This window comes from Leopardus geoffroyi, chromosome B4 (assembly GCF_018350155.1).
Source record: "Leopardus geoffroyi isolate Oge1 chromosome B4, O.geoffroyi_Oge1_pat1.0, whole genome shotgun sequence".
Lineage (NCBI taxonomy): Eukaryota > Metazoa > Chordata > Mammalia > Carnivora > Felidae > Leopardus > Leopardus geoffroyi.
Window position 1 is genome coordinate 92,228,490 of NC_059341.1, and position 26,926 is coordinate 92,255,415.

The following is a 26,926-nucleotide window of genomic DNA, read 5'->3' on the forward strand; positions in this document are numbered from 1 at the left end:
CCCCAGGCCTGCCCCCGTTTTCCACTTTCCCTTCCTGCAAATGCACGTAAGCCCGGGAGGCCTGCCTGGCAGGAGCCCCTGCCTCCTAGGATACGGAGGGATACTTTGAAATATCCCTCTATTGGATCTGCTATGGTCTCTCATTTTTTTTCCCTAACTCTTTCCCTCTTTTGTTTTTAAAGAGCACATGAAATAAAATAAAGAGGTTTTGGGTTTTTTGTTTTGTTTTGTTGTTGTTGTTGTGTTTTTTTTTTTTGTTTGTTTGTTTGTTTTTTGTTTTTTGGTTTTTGGTTGCTCTGTCCATAAAGAGTTTGGTTCTCTAGAAACAGATGATTCAGATCTTGGCATGCCCAGACTTTTTCTTTCCTTTCATTCTCTCTCATTTTTGCTGCCTGCCTCCTGGACATTTCCTAGCTCTCAGTATCTGCACTGGGAGTTTGTTGAGGGCTAAGGAGAGGGTCCGCTTGTTCTGCTATTGAATGCTTACAGCAGGGCTGATAAAAAAAGAACAAATTACAATGAAAGCATTGGGTTTCAGTACCATTCTCGCCTCTCTTCAACACCATAGAAGAACCATGGCTACTTTGGGGGTTTTAGGCAGACTTTACTTCTAAGGCAAGAGCAAGCAATGAGACCAAAGACAGTACTTAAAATTCGCGTCACGGATAAGGACCTTCAATAATACCTTCTCCCCAAACAGAAACATGTATGCATTTATTTTACCTAAGTCTGGCCTGAATCATTCCTCTTTCGCAAGCTTTCCTCATCTGTGCCAGCCTGCGGTCCATGCTGTCCTTCCTCCCTCGGGTTCACTAACTCACTGGGCAACATAACCACCCAACGCTCTGTGATGATGCTCACATTGTGGCAATGCTGTTATTGTTCCCAAACTTTTCATGTTGTTCATACCCATCTTCTCTAGTAAATTATCAGCCCCCTTAGGGCAGAGTTCTTATCTTTAATTATTTTCCTTTACTACTTATAAAATGGTAGTGCCTTAAACAATGACTAATTTGGTCATTGATAATATAACCAGCACAGCGTTACTTTTTTTTTTTATTTCTCCAAATTTTATTTGAATTCCAGTTAGTTAGCAGACAGTGCAACATTGGTTTCAGGAGTAGAATTCAGTGATTCGTCACTTACATACAATGCCCAGTGCTCATCACAAGCGCCCTCCTTAATGCCCATCCCCCGTCTACCCCATCCCCCAGACACCTCCCTCCATCAACCCTCAGTTTGTTCTCTACCATTAGGGGTCTCTTGTGGTTTGTTTCTCTCTTCACTCCCCCCCCCCACCCCGCCACTTCCCATATGTTCATCTGTTTTCTTTCTTAAGGTCCACATATAAATGAAATCATATGGTATTTGTCTTTCTCTGATTAACTTATTTTGCTCAGCATAATGCACTCTCACTCCATCCACATCATTGCAATCGGAAAGATTTCCTTCTTTTTGATGGCCGAGTAATACTCCATTGCATTGTGATATATACCACATCTTCTTTATCCATTCATCCATCGGTGGACATGTGGGCAGTCTCCACAGTTGACAATGCCAACAATACTTTAAAATTTTTTTTAACGTTTATTTATTTTTGAGACAGAGAGAGACAGAGCATGAACGGGGGAGGGGCAGAGAGAGAGGGAGACACAGAATCTGAAACAGGCTCCAGGCTCTGAGCGGTCAGCACAGAGCCCGACGCGGGGCTCGAACTCACGGACCGCGAGATCATGACCTGAGCTGAAGTCGGCCGCTTAACCGACTGAGCCACCCAGGCGCCCCAACAATACTTTTAATTATAGCATCAATACAACTGAAGATCTTCGCCCTATTTACCCGTGCTACAGGGCCTACCTATGAAAAGTTCTGGAGACATATGAGACCCTAGCATCAGAGATTGGCCATGACTGTTATAAAATAAAGGAAGCTGTCGGTGTGGAAAGAAATCTCTTTCCTAGTGAAAAAAGGAGATGACGGTGCCTGTGTTGACATCAGCCTATTTCATAAACAGTACCTCAGATTATGAAGCAGTCAGTTGGCTTAAGCTTATACATTGTACAGATGGGTTGATCACCAAAAGTAATCACTATTTTTGATGATCCTTTGTAAGGTTAAGAAGGCCCAAACTATTTTTGCGATTACGTGGACAAGACTATTGGTGTCCAGGACTTAAGATACATTAACCTCACTTTTAACGAAACCTGACCATCGCATCTGAAGTAAATTTTGAATCTGTCTATAAGGCAAGCCCGCCTGGACCCAGCACGCAGGACATTCTGCCTTTGGCAAGAGCGAGTGCAGTCTGCAGCCCATCGCACGAGGACAGAACGACACCTCCCCATCTAAGCTTCCTATCCTTTTGGAAACCTCATCTTTGTCTTGATGAAAAGGGAAATGTCACAAGTAGAAAAGCAGAGAAGATGGGAGACAAGCGAAATCGTCACTTAGAAACTCGGAGCTGGGTTTCCCTACTCCTGTAGGCTTACCACATCCCTGCACGGGCGCTCCCTGCATACGCATGATACGGGCCATCTGTTCCATTTACATGGTTGGAGTGCATCAGTCCCACTACAGCCCGCCTGCTGTCCAGCGGCATAGTTGGGGACTGGAGCCACAAAGTCGTTTTAAAATTAAAGTCTTATGAGGGCCAGGCGGCTCCCCGGTGACTTGGCACGGGCCAGAAAAGCTTCTACAAACACGCCCGGGTGTGCTTCTGCCCGGCAGATGGCAGCTGTCATTTATTTATTAGTGACTGTTTCTGATGGAGCTTCGGTTTTTGGATTAGTCATACCCTGTGTTCCCTTTCCCACGTTTCTCCGAGAGGGAGTTACCTGGCAGCAATTCCCCCTTGCCGCAGGTTAGACACGCGTGGCTTGCCATCCTTGTCAATTCCGCCCGATACCGTCAGCCCGAGGGTAGTGCCTTCCTTCTTCATCAGCTCAACCACGGTGGAGCCCTTGAATTCCTCTGTTAAGAGAAAAGCATTTGCCTTATTAAAGAGAGAAGTACGAGGCGCAGTTGCGCATGGTGAAGGGACTCCTTCCCATAAACTCTTTCCACTTTCTCTTGGACGAGAAAAGGTCTGTGGCCTCTTTTCCCTTGCAGTTTGTAGCGTGTCTCGTAAAGACGTGCGTGCAGATAAAGTCGACGCAGATATCCCGTTATAGGTTATTAAAATGGGTACCAGTGGGTAATCCACTCTAGGTTCACAACAAAGAGTCTGACATGGATTAGATACAAACAATGATATTTGCCCTTTGTTTTCTGCCATCCTCAAGGGACTTTCTCTGGTTTCTCTCCTTGTAACTCCAAAGGGAACAATAGAGAGTTGTAACATAAGGGCCCAGAACAGAGTTTCAAATAATAATACAACAAAAAATAATCGACTTATTTATTTATTGAAGTTTATTTATTTGGAGAGAGAGAGCATGCGAGTGGGGTAGGAGCAGAGAGAGGGGGGAGAGAGACAGTCCCAAGCAGGCTCCACACCGTCAGCACAGAGCCCGATGCCCGGCTTGATATCACAAACCGTGAGACCATGACCTGAACGGAAACCATGAGTCGCACGCGTAATCAACTGAGCCACCCAAGGGCTTCCAAAATAATTTTAAATAGTAACACCTATCATGCAGCAGCAGACCTCAAGTTCCTGGTACATTTCAGCTGAATAAGCCAATGGGCACAAGAGAAGAGAGCTTTCTACAGATTCAACAAAAAATATTACTGACTCCATTGTTTTCTATCTTTCAGAAAACAAAGTACAATGGCTTCACGTAACAACTCACATCACTTCTTACCAAAATGTGTCACAATATGGTAAGGTGGTGTTGGTCCTCAGAAACTCCAGATAACTGCCATAAATCCCTCATCTCACAGATCTTATCCAGACAATGTCTATACACCAAGAGGGAACCCAAGTCTTCTGATTTTAGGCACAACAGAAAGTGAGAAAGCTTTAAGAATACCCTTTCTTTCAGAAGTAAAAATGAGTCGAGTCAACATTTACCTATCCAGATGTCAATTCTGATCAGCACTGTTTTCAAATTCTCTGTTATATTATTCCCCCTCTGCATACACACTTTCTGGGTAGGGACGGGAAACTCAAGCTTTCTAATTCCTCCCGACTCACATTATGAATTTCGGGAGTTATCAACTTCTAGGACATCAAAGAGTCTCATATTAAAATGCAAGAATGGGGGCGCCTGGGAGGCTCAGTCGGTTAAGCGTCCAACTTCGGCTCAGGTCATGATCTCACAGTCCGTGAGTTCAAGCCCCACGTCGGGCTCTGTGCTGACGGCTCAGAGCCTGGAGCCTGCTTCAGATTCTGTGTCCCCCTCTCTTTCTCTGCCCCTCCCCTGTCCATAATCTGTCTCTCTCTGTCTCAAAAATAAATAAAAACATTAAAAAAATTTAAAAAAATGCAAGAATGGACTTTCTTCTTCGAAGTTAAGAAACCAAAAAGGTATCGGCCTACCTCTTCCCCTTCCTTAATTACACATAACAGAGTTAATTATCATTTCAAAAATCTATATGAATGCTTATCATAAAAGTTCTTAAATTGTTGCTGCTGGTATACTATCCCACTAGCTGATGAAAAAAATCAAATCATGTTAATAAAAGGGATGATCATTCATCGGATCTTGGACGGAGAACAGAGTACTCCAGGAAGGAATGCGAGGGGGGCAGGACACTGATTTCCTCAGCAATGTACTGAGTATCATTCCAGGCAAGGCTTTCAAGATTCCCAGGTCCTGTGACCTTAGCACGCAAATACACCCTTTTTCATGACAGACTCATGACCCTGCATACATGAGCTGTTATTGCTTTTTAAAGTAAAAGCCAAGGAAGAGTGTGAATGCTGTCAGCTTCATTCATTACATTTCGTATGAGAGACCAAATAATGATTGAAATTCAATAATCAAAATTCTTGTCATGTGCGTAAAAGCACAGGGCCTTTTACATCACTGAACAGACGCATTTGAAACAAAATTCCATCATTGGGTGCATTTAACCTGTGCCCTTTTAAAACAGAATAAAACAACCCCTTCTACATCCCATAAAAACATACATAGGCCCAACTGGTATTTAAAGAGGTCAACCTAACAACTGCTATAAGTACTTCTTGGCAGAAGGGTAGGTATAAATTATTTTAAAAATCAGGTTAAGTAATTAAAGTAATGAGAACTACATAACAGATGAGGACTGTTCACATTACAGAGACATAATGTGCTTAACGATTCTGCCCAACAAAAGAACTCTTCGCATTTTGTCTAAATATGTACGTTGATCATTTGAGCATTTGGTTATAGGTCTGTACGTGAAGAATTAGAAGCATAGTTCTTTAAGGGCCCATCTCAAGGTCAAATCTCAAAGGTCAATCAGAAATGTGCAAAGAAGCAATGATGAAACAGTACTACCAGGCAAGGTAGAAATAAATCTTAACTAATAAAATTTTCATTTCTACTCAGGTTTTCAAGAACATGCTTCCTGCATAAAATGGGCTACCAGTGCACAGGTGCAGCTTTATGGGATGTGCACAATGTAGTTTTCTCCAGAAGGAACCGAGGTCCTTACCAGACTTCTGGCTGAATCCTGAAAATCTAGAAAAACCTTAACTCCTGTTTTTTTTTTTTTTTTTAAGTTTATTTCTTTATTTGGGGGGGGGGCAGGGAGCAGGGGAGGGGCAGAGTGAGAGGGAGAGAGTGAGAATCCCAAGCAAATTCTGCAGTGTCAGCGTGGGGTTCGATGCAGGGCTTGAACTCACGAACCAGGAGATCACGGCCTGAGCTGAAACCAAGACTCTGACGCTTAACCAACAGAGCCACCCAAGCAGCCCATAGAAAAAGCTTAATTCCTTTAATTTAATCTGTGTTAAAATATAAACCCATCTGGGTTTCCTTGTGAACTGGTCAGTTCCCCTCTAATGAAAACAATTTTTTTTAATGTTTATTTATTTTTTGAGAGAGAGAGAGAGAGAGAGACAGAGCACGATTGGGGGAGGGGCAGAGAGAGAGGGAGACACAGAATCCGAAGCAGGTTCTAGGCTCTGAGCCATCAGCACAGAGCCTGATATATGGCTCAAACCCACGAACCATGAGATCATGACCTGAGCCAAAGTCAGACGCTTAACCAACTGAGCCATCCAGGCGCCACAATTACCCTTTAATTTTAAAATGTTTCAAATCTTTCCCCAAGAGCCAGTTTTAATAACATGAAAGAAAGAAAATACTGATGTACCAGTTAATTGAGTAATTTGTACATTCATTGATTCAAGTATTTACTGAGTGCCTACGAAGAGCGAGACGATGAAACTCGAAAGACGAGAAAAGTTAGAGATGCTTACAGCCTAGTCACAGAGGCAAAGGAGTCACAGACCAGCATGCCAGAGTGTGGTTTGGGCTACGGGGGCCATAGAAGAGAAGGTCCTGGCTGCAATAGAGAGTGAAGGCTCAGTGTTCCAAATGCAACATCTATTTCACAATTTTGTCTCCTGTCTAATCTGTCTGTATTTATCGATCAGGATTAGCTGAGCAGAACAGACTAAGGAGGAATCTAAATTAGGCAAAACTCAGGAGTAAAGACAGAATATTGTTGCAAGAAAATGCGCTGAATCACAAGAATGTTAACTGCCAAGTAGGTATCTCTAGACCCTCAAGGATTGACGAAATCTTTTACTGGTGTTTTGAAGGGAACAGGAGAAAAGAAGCAGTCAGAAGAGGGAGGAACATGCTTCTGGAATTTACTTTCTGCTAACCTGCACTCTGCATTAGATGAATCAATCATTTTATGTATCTTTTGGTGTTTAATGTTTGCATAATGGCGTAATAGTAAAGAGAAATGATGAACGATGCATTCATTTGCATGAGTTCACGTATTTATCAAAGATTACTTAACAACACTCTGCAGTGAAACACTGGAACTCGGACAAGTCAATACATCGTGACAATTTCTTCATGATTTAAACTGCAAACATCCCTCCCCGAATTAAGAAGAATGTAGCGAAGACAGTAGTGTTCCCAAGTTAGTAAGCAGCACAGGGAATAGATGATGCCCAGCTGGCAAGGAGTGAGATGGTTCTGGACTTGGCATCTTCCTTAATCACCAGATTTAGTGATCTTAGCAAAGAAATTGCAGGTTTACTTCTGTAGGAGTACTCACTCAACATAACCAACGAGAATCACACTGTCAGTGTAGGATTTAGTTGTTTGCTGTTTTTCCTTGGATTTATAATTCAATACTCTTAATTGCTAAACTCCAGAAAGTTTTAAGAAAAGTAACAATGATGCCTGGTGAAAACAAGAGAATTTTGAGAAGTTCTTGCAAATAAGAAAATTGGTTACAAAATTAATATGCCGAAAACCATATCCTTTGTATAAACAAATAGCCAGTTAGAAGTTATCACAGAGGGAAAAAAACCCGTTGACAATAACCAAAAAAATAAAACATGAAAAAAATTTAATGAAAAACCTACAAGATGTATGTGAAGAAAACTTCAAAAACACTTCTGAGGAACATAGGATCAGAAAAAATGTAAAAGCATCCTACTCATTCATTCAATAAAAAACTGAGTGCTTACTATATGCCAGGCATTGTTCTAGGCTTTGGAGACTGAGCAAAACTGAAAAAAAGTTTGGAAACCAAACAAAACAGAGAAAATCCTTGCCATCTAGGAACTAATACTCCAGTGGGTAGCATAATCTAACATCAAAAATATGTCAATCCTCCCTAAATTAATCTATGAAGTTCACAATATCAATAAAAATGCCAATAAGATTTTTTGGACAAAAGATCTATTTAATACTATTGCAAAAATGGAACATGCATCCTTGTAAAGGTTCTGTGAAAAATTATGGTCCCAAAGTAGACCTGTTTAATGTTGCTATTAAAGAATATAGAGAGCCCGCCCTATGATGCCAACCTGAATGAGTTAATGGAGTTGTGACTGGATGTTACATTACTAATTGTATCTCCCCAGATACCCCAGAAGCGTGAGCCTGGAGTGCGAAGTCTGACAAAGCCTCCGTCTCTGCCTCCCAGGCATTGGTCAGAGTCTGGATCTGCTTGGCTATACCAAAGGAAAGAGAAGAGAAGAGAAGAGAAGAGAAGAGAAGAGAAGAGAAGAGAAGAGAGGAGGGGAGGGGAGGGGAAGGGAGGGGAGGGGAGGGGAGGGGAGGGGACGGAAGAGAAGAGAGAAAGGAAGACAAAGAAAAAAGAAAAGAAGTAGCATAGACATATGGCATTCAGAACCCATCATTAGACTGTCTTAGAGTTTTGTAATACTGGTTTGCATGAAATAAAGGTATGGCATAAGAATCTTATTTTGTTCTGTAAAACTCTTGGTGCCTGGACATTTTTGCTTCATTGCTTGTTTAAAAAAAGAAATATAGGCTTAGACCAGAAAAAGAGAGTCAACTCTAATTGTTGGCAAGTCCCTAAATTTTAGGGGCTAAATGAACAGGGAATCACAAAGTGCACAATTTCAACAGTTGCTGAAAGTGGGGGAACAAAAAATGATGGTGACAACAAAGAGTGACAAGGGCTATGACAAAAGTAAATAAAGGTGCAACCTGGGAGGACCCCTAATCAGGCTGAGCAAGTAGTGCTCTGAATGGCTCCCTGGAAGAACTATCCCTGAGCCATTCTGAAGACAGCCTCAGTTCAGCGAATGGAGGAGGGAAGGTGTTAGAGGCACAGGAACGGTTAATGGTAGGTGATTACACGGGTTCTGGAGAGAGGAGATCCATCAATTCAATTTGCACTTTGTCAATTCTGGCTGCGTGGGAGAATCAGTTGGGGAGCTTTTCAAATAGCAATGCCTGGGATCAACCGAGAACAAATCATCAGAATACCCCCTGATGGGAATGTTTTAAATTAAACTTTTAATTTTGAGGTAACCGTAGACTCTCACGCAGGTTTAAGAAATACTATAGAGAGATCCCTTGGACCCTTTGTCTGGTTCTCCCCTGTGCTAACATCATGCAAAACTGTAATACAATATCACAAGCAGTTTATTGACATTGATGCAGTCAAGATACAGTATCACAAGTTCCCTCATATTACCTGGTATAGCCATACCCACTGGTCTCCTCCCTGGACACCTTCCTTAACCCCTGGCAACCCCTGACCTATTTTCTATGCTTATAACTTTGTCATTTAAAGAATGCTAAGTAAATTTAATTCCACAGTATGAACACTTTGTGGTTGACTTTCTACATTCAGTATAATTTTCCATACCGTAACAATAGTTGGTTCCTTTTTATTGCCAAGTAGGAGTCCATGGCATAGATATACCACAGTCTGTTTAACCATTTAACTCTTGAAAGATGTGTTGGTTGCTGCTAGTGTAGGGCTATTGTGAATAAAGCTGCTATAAAGATTCAGGCACAGGTTTTTGTGTGGACACAATTATTCATTTCTCTGGAATAAATGTCCAGAGAATGTCCAGTAAAATTGCTGGGTCATATGCTAGTTGTACATTTATTTTCTAAAAAATGGCTAAGTCATTTTCCAAGGTAGCCATACCATTTTATATTTCCGACAGCAGTGTATGAAATATCAGTTTTTCTACATCCTGTCCAGTACTTGATGTTGTGACTGTTTTTTTATTTTAGCTATGCAGATAGGTGTATCAGTAATATCTAATTGTGGTTTTTATTTTTGCATAATTTGAGTCCTTTCCCTAATGGGAAATGTTGAACATTTTTGTGTGTCTGTGTCCTTATTTTCCATCTGCATATTTGCTTTGGTGAAATGTCTCTTTATGTCTTTTGCCCATTTTCTAATTAGATCGTTCACTTTTTTACTGTTGAGTTTTGAGAGTTGCTTATATATTCGAGATACTAACCCCTTGTTGATTATGAGATTTGCAAATATTTTCTCCCAGTCTTAGACTTTCTTTTCATCCTTTTAATAAGGTCTTCTGCAGAACAAACATTTTTAATTTTGATGAAGTCCAATCAGTCATTTTTCCTTTTACAGGTCATGCTGTTAGTGAGTCTAAGAACTCTTGGCTGAGCCCTAGATCCTGAACATTTTCTCCTATACTTCTACAGTTTCTAAAAGTTCTATAATATTATGGTTTACATTTAAGTCTCTGAGCCATTTTGAATTAAATTTTGCATAAAGTGTGAGACTTAGTCAAAGATTCATATATTTTTTGAGGGCAAAGGGCTATAGATGGCCATTTGCTTCGGTAACCATTTGTTGAACAAGCTATCTTTACTCCACTGAATTGCTTTTGCATCTTTCCAAAAATAAGTCAATTCCTGGATTCTTTATGTTGTTCCACTGATGTATTTATTCCTCCACAGATACCACACAGACTTTATTACTGTAACTATATAATAAGTCTTGAAATTGGGTAGGCTGATTCCTCCTACTTTATTGTTCTAGCTAGTCTAGTTCCTTTGCCTTTCCATATAAATTTTGGAATACTCTTATCTTTATCTACAAAAATTTTCCTGGTATTTTGAAAGGACTTGTATTTAAGCCAGTATGTCAATTTGGAAAGAATAAACATCTTTACTACGTTGAGTCTTCTAATCCATGAGCATGTTATGTCTCTCCAATTAGGCAGACCTTCCTTGATTTAATTCATCAGCATTTTGTAGTTTTCAGCATACAAGTCCGATACATGTTTTGTTGGTTTTACACCTAATTATTTCATCGTTGGGGGGAAAACTGCAAATGATATTGTTATTAATTTTGATGTACATCTGTTCATTTCTAGTATATAAATATGTAATTGATTTTTGGGGCGCCTGGGTGGCTCAGTCAGTTAAGCGTCCGACTTCAGCTCAGGTCATGATCTCGCGGTCCGTGAGTTCGAGCCCCGCGTCGGTCTCTGTGCTGACTGCTCAGAGCCTGGAGCCTGTTTCGGATTCTGTGTCTCCCTCTCTCTCTGCCCCTCCCCCGTTCATGCTCTGTCTCTCTCTGTCTCAAAAATAAGTAAACATTAAAATAAATAAATAAATAAATAAATAAATAAATATGTAATTGATTTTTGTATATTTATCTTGTATCTTGTAGTCTTGTTGAACTCACTTAACAGTTCAAGGAGTTTTTGTTGTTGTTGTTTTGTTTTTGTTTTTGTGGATTCCTTAGGGTTTTCTATGTATAGCCCATCATGTCATCTGCAAAAAAGGACAATTTTATTTGTTTTCAAACTGTATACCTTTTATTTTCCTTTCCTACCTAAAGCATGAGGTAGCACTTTCAGCACAATGGTGAATAGGAGTAGTGAGAGTGGATATCCTTCCTTCTTCCCTATCTTAGGGGAACGACATTAAATATTTCATCATTAAGCATTATGTCAGCTGTGGGTTTTCATAGATACTCTTTGTCAAGTTGAGGAAGTGTCCCTCTATTCCTATTTTTCTGAGGGTTTTTATCATGATGAGTAGGAATTTTGTCAATTTTTTTTTGCACTGATTAATTGATCATGTGATTTTTCTTCTTTAATGTGATAATGCACTGGATTGCACTGATTTTCTAATATTAAACCAATCTTGCAACCCTGAAATAAATCTCACTTGCTAATTATATACAATTCATTTTATGTAATTGATGGATTCTATTACTAATATTTTGGTAAGGATTTATTTTGCATCTATATTCATGAGAGATATAGTGTGTAATTTTATTTCTGTACTATCTTTGGTTTTGGTATCAGGATAATAATGCTAGCTTCAAAACATGAATTGGAATACATTTCTTTCTTTCCTATTTTATGGAAGAGTTTATGTGGAATTGATGCTTATTTTTTTAAACATTTGGTATAATTTTCCAAGGAAGCCATTTAAATCTGAACATTTTTCTTTTTGGACGTTTTAAATTACAAACTAAATTTCCTTAATAGTTACGGGACTATTTAAATTAACTATGTCGTATTGTGATGAGTTGTGGTCATTTGTGCTTTTCAAGGAATTGGTCCATTTCAATTGGATGCAAATCCTTGCAGGTGGGGAACTGGACATAGGCATTTTTTTTTTTTAAAGCTCCCAGGTGATTCTAACATGTATTTGAGATTAAGAGACTCTGATTTAGGGTTTGGTGCATGAGGAAAATTGATAGAAAACAGACTGGGAAGCAAACAAAGGAAGTGTTCAGATTTACGTTCTAGGAAAGGTAAGCCTTTTATTTACTGTGAAGCAGTAGACTTGGAAATGATGGCACGAAGCACCGGGGAAAAAGTCACTAGATTTGAGTCAAGGAGAACCACTAGAAGCCACCTCAGTGATACATTAATTAAGTTAGGCTTTGCTGTGTCAACAAAGTGAAAAATGAGTAATTGCTCGACCACAACAGAGACTCATACGCCAGTCTAAGGTGGGTGTTCCTGATCCTTAGTCAGCTCCTCTCCACGTGATGGTTCAGGGATCTCCGCTCTTTTCAATTTTATGACTCTGTCATCTTCTAGGGCTCTGGTTTCCAAACTGCGCACTAAGGTGCCTCAAGGTTCCCTAGTGAACTCACAGGAGCACCATGGACTATTGTAAATTTCTGAGGAGCATAGAGCCATACTTGACATCTTTCAGACACAACACTATGTACCAGCTGCCAGCAGTGTTGCTCAACATTGGCTCATATTATATCACTTTTGTTGATGTCCTATCTTTCCAAAGTTAGGTTTTGGGTTTTAGAAAAAGGGAGTTCCACGTGAAAATCAATGTGGAACAGGAAATGAGGCTGCCACTCTTTAATTTGATTTGGAAGTTTGAGAAGCTGTGCGATGCCCAGTAACCACACACGTACCACTACTAAGTATTCTGGTTCTTCCAGTTTATACGTATTGTTTTTCAAATGTCTATTAAGTGGTTAGGATGCAATATGTACTATACCATTTGGATGTCACTACCTAATAAATGGAACTATTGATATTTCATTTCACCTAGAGCCACTATGAAAAAATTACTGAGGCACTAAGGGCTGTCAACAGAGAAAGTTTAGAAACTCTTGCCCTAGGATTCTGTCTTGTCTCCATTCACTCGGTTGAAGGGGCAAAAGGGCTTTCTTAAAAGCCAAGATGGCCTACTTCTGTTCATAGTCCAGTGGCAAGAACTTGTTTCATGTCCGCACCTAAGTATCAGGGAGGCTAAGAATTGGAGTGTAGACAGATGCCAAAACAATAAAGGTGGGGTGGGTTTTTAGAAACAGGTAGGAAACACCTGAGAGACTGAAATCCATCCGTAGCTGTATGGATGGCACGGGCTCCAGATATATTGAGGAAGAACTGCCCTGAGTGGGAGACAAATCAGTGTGTGGGGAGCAAGGATCTGTGAGGAACAAGAGGACCTCAAGGATTCCAACTTTTTTGGTGGGATATTGATGTCTGTCCGTAAGAAGAGGAATCTGGAAAATGACACAAAGTTTGTGTTGTTGTGCCTCCTCGGAGAGGGGGTAGTCACATGATATAATGTCACAGAGAGAGAAGTAAAATGTGATTCAAATATCAGGGAAACACCTAGTGTTGGTATAGTTTTCATCATACCTTAAGCAAAGAGGGTAGTCTGTAAGACCCCCACCCTATAGCTGTAACATAAAAATAGAAAAGGCATTTTAAAAGCAACCACCATAGGCACATCCAGCAAGATAAGCACTGGCAAACCCCTTTACTTCTTGCAATTCTATTAGTTACGTTGAATTTTAAAAAGAGATCACAAACAGTGAAACGGAAATACTATTGACGAAAACTCTATGCAACGAGTCATAAATTTCCAAATGCTAACGACAGAGATAGTGTTTTTCCTCCTCTGTATGTCCAGTGCTTAGAATGGTGCCTGGCACATTAGTAGGTACTTCCTGGTAACTGCTGAATGAATGAGTGAATGAATGAATGAATGAATCCCCCAATCCCAACAGAGGGATGATGATCCGGCAATGAGCACTGGCTTGTAGCAAACAGAATTATTGCTGGATAGTGCAGAAGCAAAATGAGAAAGGAGCAGAATTCGAACAGGAGTAGACAGGGTTATCTCCCTAAGCTTACATGGTTGATCATCATCATCATTATTATTTTATTTATTTATTTATTTATTTATTTATTTATTTATTTAACCATTTCTTTAATAAGGGGGATTGAGGCCCACACCATAATACCACAGCTATATCTATGTATTGCTTTTGGAGAGGATATTATTGCTCACACTACAGTTTTATCTATATATTACTTTTAGTGGTGCCACTTGGAAGTTTATCCCCCTCAGGAAATAAGCAGATGCTTTTTCCAATACTCATTTCAAGTTTCCTCCTAACAACCCCTGGTTCAGCAAAGCTGCTGGGATCAAAGCTGGGTTTCTGTGATGAATGGCTGCATTTTCAGTCTCGGTTCCTGCCACCCAGACTTGCAGAGAAAGGTCTTCTGGTACTTTCCACCTCTGTGTGGTGACATGAAGGATGTACCAGAATTTCTTTCATCCCCTGGGAATCTGAGCGTAAGTTAGATTAGTGACAGGGATGTACGGCACATAAATATTACCCAGCACAAATATTCATGTGAAACAAAATTATGATTGGTATTTATCTTACACAGTGATGGGGACAGCTGGATTAATATCCGTATGTTTCTTAGAGCACCTCAAGAGAAGGAGAATATATAAATACGTAGTACCGAATATAAAAATCTGAGCCCCCTGAAATTATGTGATGAATAGATCAGGATTTAAAAATAGATAAAGCTGAGATGTGGATTCTGGTGTAACTGATTCAGATGCCACATGTCTCCTAAAGCATCAAGAAAAAAATATCCTTGATTTTAAAATATGGCAGAACTAGAATTCTTTCAGTTCCCCACTTCTTCAAAATCAATGGTTTGTCAAAATGTGTTATTAAGTTTCCCAGTGTCGCAACTTATTAACAAATTATTGAATTTTTCTGGGTCTTAGCTTCCTTATCTCTAAAATAGGGGTAATAAGAGTACTTACCCTTCGGGTGTTATGAAAATTGTGATAAAATTCTTATAAGGAATTTATGATATTACTTTATTATAGAAACTGGCACAAATATAGTATGTCACACATGATCTAATATAGATTATATTAATAATAATTATTATATTTAATACAGTACCCGCCACATATTTAGTGTTCAATACATATGTTAGTCATAGTATTACTATTATTATTGTTGTTATTAGTAGGATATAAAAAAATTCCAGGTATGCAGATTACCAATCTTCTACTGTATTTTGATTGTTATGAATAGAAGACAAGATAATTAGCAGTGGTATTTAACCATTTGTTAAGTCATATATTCCTTTGAGAATCTAATGAAATCCATGGGGCTCCTCCCCAGAAAAGTTTTGCTAAGGGCACCTGAGTGGCTCAGTCAGTTGAAAGTCCAACTTTGTCTCAGGTCACGATCTCACGGTTTGAGAGTTCAAGCCCCACATCAGGCTTGCTGCTGTCAGCCTACCAGCGAAAAGCCTACTTCAAATCCTCTGTCCCTGTCTCTCTCTGTCCCTCCGTGCCTCAAAAATGAATAAACACTAAAAAAAAAAAGAAAAAAATTGGTATACAATTTTAGGGGAATTCACGGGCACATCACTCTGGACCACATTCCTGTACTCAAGAGACCATGAGGATCTTAAGTTGCATCATATTTGAGCCACAGGAAAATCACAGAATATCTGCTAGGCTGATATTTCTCAGTCTGTGCACATATCAGGGAGGGGTCATGAAATAGCACATAATGCCCCAACCTATCATTCATATGTTCCTTTGTGGTCATTGAATAATTGAAATGAAACCATATGCAAAATACCAAAAACAGGAAGTGACTCACCTCAGTGAAACTTCCTCTCTTCCTGAGCAGGATGGCCTATGTGGTAGACATTTATATCTGAGAACCCATAAGGACCAGCAAAAGGGACTGTGCAGAAGATGCGGTAAATGCCCTTGTCTTAAGAGCTCCTGGCAGTTTTTCTTTGGGAAAAACTCTCCATCTGTGACTTTTTACTTGTAGGCGGTTGTCATCACATTTTCAAAGTTGTTGACACAGTGGAAAACTGGATTCTACAAGTTAAACGACCGGCGCAGCTAATTTTGAAATTACCTTGATTTTCACTGGTTTCCTAGAGAAGTTAACTGCATTCTTGTAGCTACTTGTGGGCCCCTTTGGTTCAAAAATATTTTTGAGCATCCACTATTGCCAGACTGTGCTGGCATTTCAACGACCAATAATCACCGCCTTCACCTTGCTGCAGCTCACATTCTACATGTCTAAGGGGTGAATGTCTACACTAATTATTTCAATTAAGTGTTTTTGGTCCACAGAATGGCCTGGGAGCCGGAGGAATAACCGTTCAACGTGTGCTCCTAGGAAAGCTTCCTGCAGGTTACAGATGTGTAGTTGGAGGTTGAAGTTCATCCTGCAGGTGATTTTCTTGTGATATTACTATCATTTCCATCTTATAGTTGGAGATATAGAGGTACCAAAAATTGCTTAGCAGATTAATAAGATATGGCTGGGTTTTTGCATGTCTTTCTAGACGTCCTTTTGACCAGTGTTTTATGTTGCATAGCTGTTTAGATATAAAAAGCCAGAGCTACTGTGTAGGATTGGCTTAGAGTGATCAGTTGGCCTGGTCTGGGAGTCTAGCTGAACAAAAGGTATGAGAGATAGGTCTTGTCCAGCTGAGGGGTGACAAGAAAGAAGCATTCTGGGAAGGAAGGACATCTGAGACAGACAGATGTCAGGTGAGGCTGCACAGGCAGCTAGCGAGAGCTAGTCATAAATAGCTTAGGTAGCTTAGTCAATGCCCAGGATGGGGAGGCTAAACGCTGCTTAGGCACTGTAGCTGCTTCAAAGACAACTGGGGTCTCATTCAGTGTGAAAAGGAAATGGACGGATGATAAAACTTCAACAAGAAATTAGACTTCTTAAATAATCAGGGCAAAGTGGGACTTAGAGCTATGCTTGCGTGGCCTCCTCCTTCCATGGATACCTCCGTACCCACGAGTCCAGCACGAGCTAGACAACCTGACTGCATAGCGAAATTAAAATAAGAAAATATTTCTGACACCTTCTAAGATTATCCATCCTTTTAAAGCAGCTAATACTTTTCAAAATGTTCTCATATCCACGATCTCATTTAACCTTTAGTACAACTCTGTGAAGAGGATAGGATTTTATAGATCTTATAGATTAGGAAATAGAAATTTGAAGATTAGTTTGTTATGCAGAACTTTGTATCTGTTTTCGGTACACGACAATTGCCTCCTCATATAACTGAATGCTAGAAATGCTCAGACTCATCATAAAGTAATTGATAAACGATGAATACAAGAAGGTAATGAAATACTACTGAGAAAAGGGCTGAAAAATAAGGCCATCCTGAGGCAGACACCAAGCCACCTGAATAACAGTAAGCCAGTGAATCAGTCCCTCTCATTTTGTTACAGATGTCATAGGCACTTATTTGGCTTTCTTTGGTTTTATAAGACTTGATCCATTTCAAATAAAGGACCAGATGAAAAACTAATAGTGCACTCACTGCAGATAACCAAGAAGCAAGGCATCAAGGGAGCCCCGTAGACTCTCCATGGGGAAGCTAGGAAGCAGGGCTGCAGTGAATTTGAGTTTTACTGGAACCCTCTTGAGACCTCACTGCAATTCAGAACACGAGGAGGCTGTGCTGCCCACAGCAAGGACAGCTCCCACATCCTACCTTTGGCTTCCTCCACTCTGACAAGGACAACAGACTGCTCTCCTAGCCCCCCTCCTGGTCCAACTCTTTCTTCTGCCCCACATGGGAAACAACTATATTCTTGTCCCAAGGGAAAAGGCTTCCCGTTAGGGTGAGCAGCAGGGAATGAACAGACAAACCAGAGTCATTACTGTTTCTTTTCTGTTCAGTCCTTTATATTAGTACCTCAATCACTGTAGGGAACACAACCTCACCCAACTGTCTTGTAGCTTCACTCCGAATATGAAATGTTTTAGTCCTGTCTATCCCTCCCACTCTCCCTCCCTCCATCCTTCCATTGCATATTTATTGACAATTTGCTAAATGCTAGGCACCTTGCCTTCTAGCAATAAACAAGACTGACTTGGTCCCTGCCCTCAAAGAATTTATATTCTAGTAAGAAATTCAGACCTTACACAACGAAAAATCATAACCAGTATGATTAGGAATAATTAGCAAGACAAAGGGGAAGGGTTCTCGTCCGGGGCTAATTAGGAAACAACTGCTTGAAACATATCTGCATTGGTTCCTTGAGTTCCCATGGTTGCACGGTTGTGTAAAATTTGAAAAGGATAGTTTTGGATTCTTTTCCTTAGAGTTGTCTCCCCTCGAACTGCACAAGCTTCAGGTGCCAAAAAACCTAGGTCTTCCTAGGATAACACCACCTCACATCCAAATAGCACCTAAAGGGTTGCCTCATAGAGGCGCACACATTTTCTCATTTGATTCTCACGGAAACCTAGGGTCTTAGGGATGAAAACACAGAAGCCTTCCAAGATTAGGTGACTGGCCTAAGGATACCCTATCAGGCAAATCATTTGCTAGAACTTAAAACCAGGTGCTCTAACCTTAAATTCCCTTCTTTCTACTACATCGCTTTGGTTCACTTGTGCTGTCTTGGCTTGACGAGGTGCCAAAGTGACACATGGCAAAAAAAGTTCCAAATTCTAACAAAAACGCGCTAAGACTATTGTTCTTTTTCTTCTTGAATGTAAGTATGAAACAGTAAAACAAACTGTAGTTCAAACAGTGTGAAAGTCACTTTCACCTGACAGGTGAAAGAATATTCACTGGTTTGTATTGAGTTAGGGACCTGCCAACTCCTCATCTGGAAGGCCACACCGGTTCCAGAAAATAACAACCTTGTGTTAAAATCCTTGAGAAATATGCCCTGCTGAATATCTAAAGGAAAGGCCTACTCTTTTTGGGTTGTTTTAATTTTTGTTCAACCAGTGATACATACACACACCTATGAATGCGTTTTTCTCATGTCTGAAATCTGGATACATATTTCCTAAAAAAATATTACGAGCCTCTGTTTTGCCCCATTGCATACTTTCCTTTAACAGATTCATCATGTGGTCTGAATACAATACCCACCCATGTTATCAAGTATGAACAGAGCAAAGGACAGTTTCTTTTTAAAAGCACAGTGCCCTACCAACGCCTTTAAAATCCATTAAAGAATATCTCACCAAGCCCAGGAGAGCATTACAATAATTGCTTCTCTTACCCAGGTGAAAAAGGACATATCTGTCAACTAAAGAAGTGCAGAAGCAATTAGCGCCTCAACACTCTACTGGGAAATTGCTTAAATTAAGGAAATAACAGGGATGCTTTATGGTTATCGTATTTCTAATATTTAGTTACTAGCATGGCTGGAGAGTGCCTCAATCACTCCCATCCACTCTCCCCATCACAACAGGGTCAAGAGCTGGTGTGTACATGTCTCGGGGTGTGTTTGGATGTCTGCATGTATGGCACATATGATACTTCAGTCATTTCATTCTTCAGAGACTCGGTGCAGAAATAGGATTGGTAGATGCACTAATGAAATCAACATGAAAGGCTCTATATGTCTTAGATCAGTAACTTCTCAGGCATTAAAAAAAAAACAAAACACACACATTTCTGAATTCTGTGCTACCACAGTGGAACTGACTTATCTTTTCTCTTCCAAAGCTGGGCTACCACGCGGGATGTTCACATTTAATAAGCCTTCTATACAAAGAACAGAGTCATGTGACTGAGCTGGGGAGTGAATCAGACAAGTCGAAACCCTTGTTTGTCAGCAGCAAGATCTAGAGAGAACCTGGAAATCCAATCTGTCATCTTTCTCTCTTCTGGGAAACACCCAGGAATGTTATACAGCCTTTACTGTGAAGTATAGGTATACAAACCTGTTCGGAGTTTTGAGAGAAGCTGAATATAGGGCCTGAGAGTCTACCAATCTTAGTAAAGGTAAAATATATTTCTTTCTCTTCTCCCCACCCCATTCCTAAAGATTGACTGTTGAAGAGGGACCAAAGCCACTCAGAATTCCCAGAGAAAATTATACAGGATGCTCTAGTTCCCATTTGTATACAGGTGAAGACAAGTAAACATGAAAAAGCTAGCATGTAAAAACAAAAGCAGCAATGAACCCAGGAAGATGCTGGAGGAGACCATGAAGGAGGAGGGCAGTTCTTCACCTTGCCTGGTGACTGAATTACATCACAGATGATCTGCAAGTTCAAGACCGACATCCATTTGGTTATCTTCACTATGTGCCTATAATCAGCATCGAGCACCTGTCTGCATACTCTCAGTGTGAGAAACTAATCTTCTCAGAAAGCTACCTATGTCTTCTTCAGACAGTTTCAATGAGTGAGTAAACACTACATTTATCAAAGACCTTATAGGGACTAAGCTTAATTTAGTATGCTGTGGCAGACAGATTACAGGGTGGTCCTCTATGATCCCTAGCTCCTGATCATGAGCCCTTGTGTTGCTCCTTTTCCTGAATGTGCATGTGACCTATGACTCGTACCTAACCAGTAGAATATGGCAAAGGTGCCAGCACGTATGCTATTACACATACGTGATTTTGTACGTAAGACTAGTGCCCATCTACCTGGAGGCTTTCATACCCTTATGAGCTTTGAGGAAGCAGACAGCCATGTTGGGGCTGAAGGTGGCCTTTGGCTGACAGCCAGCAAGAAACTGAAGCCTTGAATGGAATTCAGCCAACACCCTAAGTGAGTTTGGAAGCAGATCCTTCCCCAGTCAAGTCCCATATGAGACTGCAGCCCTGGCTGACACCTCGATTGCAGCTTTATGAGAAGACCAAAGAAGCTGTACCTAGATTATTGACCCACATAAAAAATTTTAAATGTTTATTTATTCTTCAGAGAGAGAGAGAGAGAGAGAGAGAGAGGGAAGAAGGGGCAGAGAGAGAGAGAGAGACAGAGAATCCCAAGCAGGCTCCACACTATTAGCACAGAGCTTGATGCAGGGCTCAGTCTCACAAACCATGTAACCTGAGCTGAAACCAAGTGTCAGACACCTAACTGACTGAGCCACCCAGGAGCCCCACTGACCCACAGAAAATTTTAAGCTGCTAAGTCTGTGGTAATACTGTTACCTAGCAATAAAAAACCAATATAGACGCTTCTATACATTAACTTTGTTAGTCTTCATTACTCTCCCATTTCATACAATGGGAAAACTGATACATAAGCATGACACTTAAATAACCTGGCAAAGTCTACATAGCAGTAGGTGGCAGGGCTGGAATTTAAACAGGACAGGTGAACTCCAGAGCCTGTGTTCCTAACCAGCAATGTATATTGCTTTTCTAAACTTACGCTCTACCTTAAGTTGCTTCCAAATCTGATTTCCTGTAACTTACCCTCATAGAAGAGGTCAAAACTCCAAATGCAGGTGCTAACTAGATGCAATAAATGAATGAAACAGGCTGTGGCAACCTGGGTGGGAGGGTGTGGTGTGGGCATGAAATACACTGAAGAGCAACAGTCATTGCCTCATGGTATTTGCTGGCTGAAGAAATGCGTCTATAGGCTTCCCTGAGCCAATGGGGTGATGCTGGTTGGTGACCTCCAACATAGGAGCTCCAGTTATGCCTCTGAGATCATGAAGAACACATTGACCCCTTTTCTACAGGAATAAAATATTTGAAACCAGTGATCATTTTTGTTTCGTATCTTCGATTTTCTCCCACTTATATGAATGGTGACAACCTCACATTTTTGTTGTTCTCTTTTGCCGATGGTCTCCTTGACACATGTATAAATACTTAGAAGGTTCTTAACTCTGCAGTGTCAGCTGTCAGAGATCCCTCCTTCTCTTCTCCATCTGCAGGGTTGGGTCTGGTGTGCCTACCCAGATATAGTTCTGCCAGGTAGCTGTAATCCACACAATGCTTGTCATTACAGTACTTACAACAATTACCCAGGTTATTACATATTCTAGCATAAGAGTCAAGCGATACATAAGCATATGGAGCAAAGCCTGAGTGAGGGTGCCTTCTATTCCTCCTTTCATCTCAAAGGAGACCACTGTCAACATTTATGTCGAAACTTCCATTCTCTTTTCAGACACTAACATTTAACCTAAACTGGAATAATCAACACCATAATTTTCTGTTTTCAACATAACACTATATCTTGGCGATCTTTTTATGATATAGCCTATAGGTCTACTTCATATTTTTAGCACTTTTGTAATTTTTCTTAGAATGTCTATGCCCTAATTTGTTTGACCATTCTTTAATTGATAGGTATTTTAGGTTGTTTCCAATATTTCACTATAAGCAACGCTTCAGTGAACATCTCTGTACATACTGATTTGCTATTCATTATTTCCAGTCCTGCCCCTTTTCAACCACACATCACCTGTCCACTCATTGCTGACTGAAGGGAGTCTCAGTTCCCACTTTTCAACAGTGAGGCATCAGAATTGGGAGAGGTCCCTTACTATCCCCAGAGTCACCCTCCTCCAATGCTAATGATTCTCTATCTCAAAGGCAGTGAGTGATAGTGACAGTGGTTGTTGGGAGGCCACTGACATTATTTCAAAGCATTTCTTTATAGAATTGGGATCATTCTCAAAAGTTACCACATCTTATAGGTAGGCAACTTTATGGTTACATATTTGTGCACAAGGATGAGGATTGCTGTAGGATATATTCCCAGAAATGGTGGGAAAAGTGGATATATATTTTTAATTTTTTAAATGTTTATTAATTTTGAAAGAAAGAGCACAAGCAGGGGGCGGGCAGAGAGAGAAGGAGAGACAGAATCCCAAAAGGGCTCTGTACTGTCAATGTGGAGCCTGACAGGCCTTGATCCCATGAACTGTGAGGTCATGATCTGAGCCAAAATGAAGAGTTGGACACTTAACTGACTGAGCCACCCAGGCACCCCAGATATATTTTTAAACATTTTGATTGATGCTACCAATGTGTCTTCTAAGAAATTTATATTCCTACCAACAATATATAATTCTATTTTCCTGTATCCTGTTGGCACTGTATATAACTTAAGTATTTGCCATTTCCTTTTTTTTTTTTTTTGTAAACTCCTAATATCTTTCCCTTTTGTTTTTTGCTCCTGAGAGCAGAAGAGGGGTTCTTGCCACCAGAATTACTACCACCTTCATGTGGGCTTCTAGAAAGAATGGTTCTTGGATATGCTTTTTTGTAATATGGACAATTTTATCATGTGAGAACTATAGGAGGTGTTACGGATAAACTAGAAGAATTTTTCCAAGTTCTCCAGGCCAGAACAAGAACATGGGGAAGAAGTCTACTGCTGGTAGAAGCTGGTCTAATGTTACTTTTGGCATGGTGAAATGCTGAGCTACTCAATTCCAATGATGCATCTCCAGCGGCTTCTAGAATGGTCTTAAACTAAAAAAGATCGAATTTAAAATCAATGTATGAGAAAATTTACGCCAGAGGTGGGTGAAGGGATAGTAAAACAATTCCTTAGCTTTTAAAAATATATTCTAAGCAGCTTCATAGAGTCAGATATATTACCTCCCCCAGAATTGAAAGAATGTGCAGATGTGATAATGAAATGAAGATAAAAATCAAAGATATGCCAAAAAGACTAGGAACGAGTGAGCATCTCAATTCCTACACTGAAGAGCTCTGGAAATCATAGACGTCTAGGATTAAGGGATGTCCTAGCAAAATTTTAGAAAGGGTTACTACACCACTGAAAAGTGAGGCATACAAATCAACATATATACATAAAAATAATATAATGTAGGGGCACCTGGGTGGCTCAGTCGGTTGGGTGTCCGACTTCGGCTCAGGTCATGGTCTCACAGTCCATGAGTTCGAGCCCCGCATCGGGCCCTGTGCTGACAGCTCAGAGCCTGGAGCCTGCTTCAGATTCTGTGTCTCACTCTCTCTCTCTGACCCTCCTCTGCTCATTCTCTGTCTCTCTCTCTGTCTCAAAAATAAATAAAAACATTAAAAAATTAAAAAAAAAATAATATAATGTAAATACATACTTGAGCCTGTCAGTGGGCTTTGAGAAAGATCTCTCATGATCACCTGTGGACAGAACAGAGTACTGTGAACTCAAAGCCTGTGGTTTTGAAGCTCACTGAACAGGTTACCCAAAGCCTGCAAATCAATATTAATGGGGGAAGGTCAATGTTTCTGGTGGGGTGTTTCAGAGTTCTGTCCGTGGTACTGCTATGCCCCCGAATTTTAACATTGTTAGATGCTTATCAAATGTGTGGTTAATTCACTGCTAAGAAGAGTGGTAAATATATGTGATGAGCAGGAAGAGAGACTATTTGCATCATGTTGCAAAGATGAGCTGAATCATTTGAGAGCTGAGTATGTACCTGAAAGATGAGGGGCCCTGGATTAAGGTAATTTTAAATTCAAATACCCGCTTTGTTGTTGGATAAACTTGGGCAAGTCACTTAAGCCTCTGTGAGCCTTAATTTCTTCCTCTGTAAAATCGAGATAATGAGCTATCTGTTTTGAATAAATAAGACTGGTACATGATAGATGCCCAACAACTGTTAGTACCCTTCTACGCTCTTCTCAAATCTTACTAGCTGAATGTAATAGAAGTAAATGTACAGACCACTGAATGAAGGGTACAGTGTTGCCCTGCATTACACAGAGTGCTGCTTCTCAAGGGAGAAAGCCTAGCTCATAGGGTCAGCTTATGAGAACAATTGCAAGTTCAGTATAAACAAACATCACTATTTCATTTAAAAATACAATCTTAGTCTACATTAATCCAGTAGAGTATCCAGATCGGGAAGGGAATGATTTTCTTACACTCTGTTCTCTTCAGCTTGAGAAGGTTCAGTTTGGGCCACAAATGGTAAAGGGTATTGACAAACGTGAGAAAGACTAGCAGGGTGTGGCAAACACGTCACAGAAGACAGGGCTGGAGGAACGAACATGCTTTCCCTGGTCAAACAACACCAACTCAAAGGAGAGATGACCAGGTGCGTGAACATACTTGAAAACCTGAGGATGTTCGGCAGAATTAGAAGAGCCAATGGGTAGAGGTACGAGGTGGGAAACTTCAGTCCGTTGGCATAAGGAATACTTCCTAACAAGTAGAGATATAAAAAAGTGGGTCTACCTTTTAAGATAGTAAGTTTCCTGTTTCTATAAATATTGGAGCAGAAATCAGTTTCCTATATTGAAAGAGGAAAAGAGAAAAAAAGGTGTGCGTGTGTGTGTGTGTGTGTGTGTGCGCGCGCACATACAAGTGAGTGTGGTAGGTCTAAGTGTTTATTAGAGAAAGAGCAGTAAGAGTATAATGAGCTGTACTCATCACCGCATCTCATTATTTTGTAATGTTTGATGTATAATGGCGATCAGATCCTAAGGTAAGTGATGCAAGGAGTCTTTAACACAACCAACATGGACTCCACTGAGCTATGAATCTTGCTGGGCAAAACAGTGTGGAGGCAATTTTAATAAAGAAACATTTTCTTGAATCTAAGGGGCTCTAATCTCAAATTAGAGATAAGTCTGGAATCCAGAAAAATAATTGCAGAGCAGCTTGAAACAGGATGAGCTAAACTGCCAAAAAGTTTAATAAAAACACATAATGCTCTGGGTGTTCATAAAAAGAAATGATCGTGGAAGGAAGAAGTTGGAGGAGAGCTCCCTGGGGGAAATGGACTATAAGCTGGCAACAGGGGGTATCAGCATTAGGTGGGTAAGTTCATTTCAGCCTGTTTTGATTTGAGGAGGCAGGGTTTGTAAGAGAGAAGGTTCTGTTTAGTTGGAGATCTACAGGACTGCATGGTAATCCTTAGAAATTGCCCTAGGCAATCCACTCCCCCCAAGCTTTGAAATGACACCTCCTCTCTCTACCAGCCTATAGCATTCCTTTCCCTTCCTTACTCTCTGTGATGACCTCCCCTCCTCTTTCACTAAGAAAATAGTCATCAGAAGAGGACTCTCAGCAAGAAGTCTACCATCCTCCTGCCTTTGTGCCCTTGGACTCTGTTGGCCTTGCTTCCTGCTAACACCTCCGCTACATGCTGATGGCCTCCCTCTAGCCTCTTCAAAGACTTTGTGTTTGCTTTTATCCCTTCTCCCTCCTGTGTCAATTTCTCCCACTCCACTGGATCAACCATATCAGCACACAAAGGCGCAGTTTCCTCACCCATAGTTTTTGAAAAAGGAGCCCCTGCACTCCCAGGACCGTTTGCTCTCTCCGGCTACTGTCCCATGCCTCTACTCCTCTTGATAGCTTCTTTGGAAAGGCTGAAAGAATTGGCTACATTCTCTGCCTTTGTTTACTTAAGTCCTATTCTCACCTCAACCCACTCAGATCGGCCTTTGGCTCATACTGTTTTATGAAAACCAGTCAGAGTCACTAAAAACTTTCTTCTTGAGGAATCTTACGGTCAATTCTCAGCCATCATCTTATTCACCTTTTCATCAATATTTGGCCCAGTTTGTTTCTTCCCCTCAGTGACATGGTGTTCTTGGCTTGGATTCCAGGACAGCGTATTTGCCTGGTTCTCCTCTTACCAGGAGAACATCTGTTTCTCCATGTCTTCTGTGGAAACTCCCTTCACTACTGACCTCTGAAGGCTGGTGTGCTGTAGCCTCAGGCCTTGGACCCCACCTTAACCTATCTGCACCACCTAAATGCCATCACTCATCCCCAGGGATGTAAATACAACTGCTGACTCTAAAATTTCTATCTCCACTGGCCTCTCCTCTCCTTTGAGTTCTCTACTCCCCCTCCCGCTGATTTAGTTCTTCCTCAGTGGCTCTCCGTCTCAGTAAATGGCACCGCTGTTTATCCAATGAAGAGCAGAAACCTTTGACTCATCCTAGACACATCTTTTCTTCTCACGTTCCCCATCTAATTTCTCAGCGGGTTCTTTGAGGTCTTTCTTCAAAACTTGCCCATTTTCCAATACCTACACCTTCATCATCCTGGCCCAAGTCAC

At 40.7% G+C, this 26,926-nt stretch overlaps 1 protein-coding gene across 12 annotated transcripts in view; it reads right to left on the minus strand.

Annotated features, from left to right (window-relative positions):
• Positions 1–26,926, minus strand: part of GRIP1 (glutamate receptor interacting protein 1) — a 691,488-nt gene that overhangs the window by 154,731 nt on the left and 509,831 nt on the right. For all 12 annotated transcript variants that reach the window (XM_045467228.1, XM_045467223.1, XM_045467232.1 and 9 more), the window contains one exon: positions 2,835–2,970. In XM_045467228.1, coding sequence (XP_045323184.1) covers positions 2,835–2,970 — 136 coding nt within the window. The remainder of the gene's footprint in view (positions 1–2,834; positions 2,971–26,926) is intronic.